At 42.3% G+C, this 1,666-nt stretch overlaps 1 protein-coding gene across 1 annotated transcript in view; it reads left to right on the forward strand.

Moving 5' to 3' along the window:
* Positions 1–481: 481 nt before the first annotated feature.
* The window catches only part of LOC306819328 (saxitoxin and tetrodotoxin-binding protein 1-like), a 12,190-nt gene continuing 11,005 nt past the window's right edge, over positions 482–1,666 (forward strand). The window contains exons 1-2 of the mRNA XM_079373109.1: positions 482–644; positions 756–898. Coding sequence (XP_079229235.1) covers positions 531–644; positions 756–898 — 257 coding nt within the window. The 5' untranslated portion in view covers positions 482–530. The remainder of the gene's footprint in view (positions 645–755; positions 899–1,666) is intronic.

Raw genomic sequence — 1,666 nt, forward strand, 5'->3', positions numbered from 1 at the left:
GCCTGCAGTGTGTCTCACTGTGTCTCCTCCTACCTGCAGCCTGCAGTGTGTCTCACTGTGTCTCCTCCTACCTGCAGCCTGCAGTGTGTCTCACTGTGTCTCCTCCTACCTGCAGCCTGCAGTGTGTCTCACTGTGTGTACTAACTTACCTTCTTTACATTTTCTCCTCTCAGTGTTTTACACTCTGAGGCAGAAACACCTCATATTAATTATTCATTAAGACAAACGTACTATTTGGACAACACGTGTTGTTTAGCTCAGATGAAAGACGCAGTCCTCTCTGCACGCTGTTAGTAAATCAGATAACTCGGTTTTTGCTGATGGCATCAAGTTTGCACACGTTTTAATGCACGCAAACGTTTAGTAAATCTGGCCCAAAATGTGAGTCAGAGTTCAATCACACTGTGAGCACACATACTCTTTGGACTGATTCAGGGCCACTGTGGCCCCTCAGTCATTATAAAGCTTCTGTCTTACTCTGCTGTCCTCACAGACCACAGAGAGGGGTTTGATCTTCATCTCACTGCACCATGACTTTTCTAAAGCAACGTAACCTGCTGCTGCTGCTTCTGACAGCTGTCGGCTCGTACGCAGAAGACTGCGATGGTCTCAACAAAACAGTGACAGCTGAAGACTTACACAAGGTAAGATGTTTCTGGAAAAACAGCTTCAGGATATACAGGAAATGCTCTTTTATAAAAGGGTTAGAAGAAATAAAGATGCCCTAAGAGGAACTCTTCCTGTGCCTTTTGCAGATTCTGGGGGACTGGGTCCTGGTGTGGTCTGTCTCTGACACTAAGTCTGGTTTCAGTGTGGAAAACATCTCTAGCTCTCATGTCGAGCTCCGTCTTCAGCCTGACAGCGTTACCATCTCTTACATCGAGAGAAACCTGTTTCTGTGAGTTTTCATGTATTAAAATATACATCTACACACAGAGACAGTACTGACCTACATCAAGTTCTGCATTGGAAATGTTCCTGTTTAGCATCCAGGTCTTTCCCAGCCAGAAACCCTGGATACAAGTCTGCCTTCAGGCCAGCTGATTGAGCGCTGTACCCGAACACTGCTAGAGCCAAACTCAAGACATGAATTAGGAATGCTAAGACAGGCTACAAGAGGAGGAAAGAAGACCAGCTAAATTCAATTACAAACAATGTTTTGTCCCCAGGGGGGAATTCAAAGGCACGTAAATGACTGACAGTGCAGCTATACTAAAACCGTAACCAGGCTATGAGTCAACAAAGACTAAAGTGTCAACAAAGACTAAAGAGTCAACAAAGACTAAAGTGTCAACAAAGACTAAAGAGTCAACAAAGACTAAAGAGTCAACAAAGACTAAAGTGTCAACAAAGACTAAAGAGTCAACAAAGACTAAAGTGTCAACAAAGACTAAAGAGTCAACAAAGACTAAAGAGTCAACAAAGACTAAAGAGTCAACAAAGACTAAAGAGTCAACAAAGACTAAAGTGTCAACAAAGACTAAAGAGTCAACAAAGACTAAAGTGTCAACAAAGACTAAAGAGTCAACAAAGACTAAAGAGTCAACAAAGACTAAAGAGTCAACAAAGACTAAAGTGTCAACAAAGACTAAAGAGTCAACAAAGACTAAAGAGTCAACAAAGACTAAAGAGTCAACAAAGACTAAAGTGTCAACAAAGACTAAAG

This window comes from Symphodus melops (genome assembly GCF_947650265.1).
Source record: "Symphodus melops genome assembly, contig: scaffold_129, whole genome shotgun sequence".
NCBI lineage: Eukaryota > Metazoa > Chordata > Actinopteri > Labriformes > Labridae > Symphodus > Symphodus melops.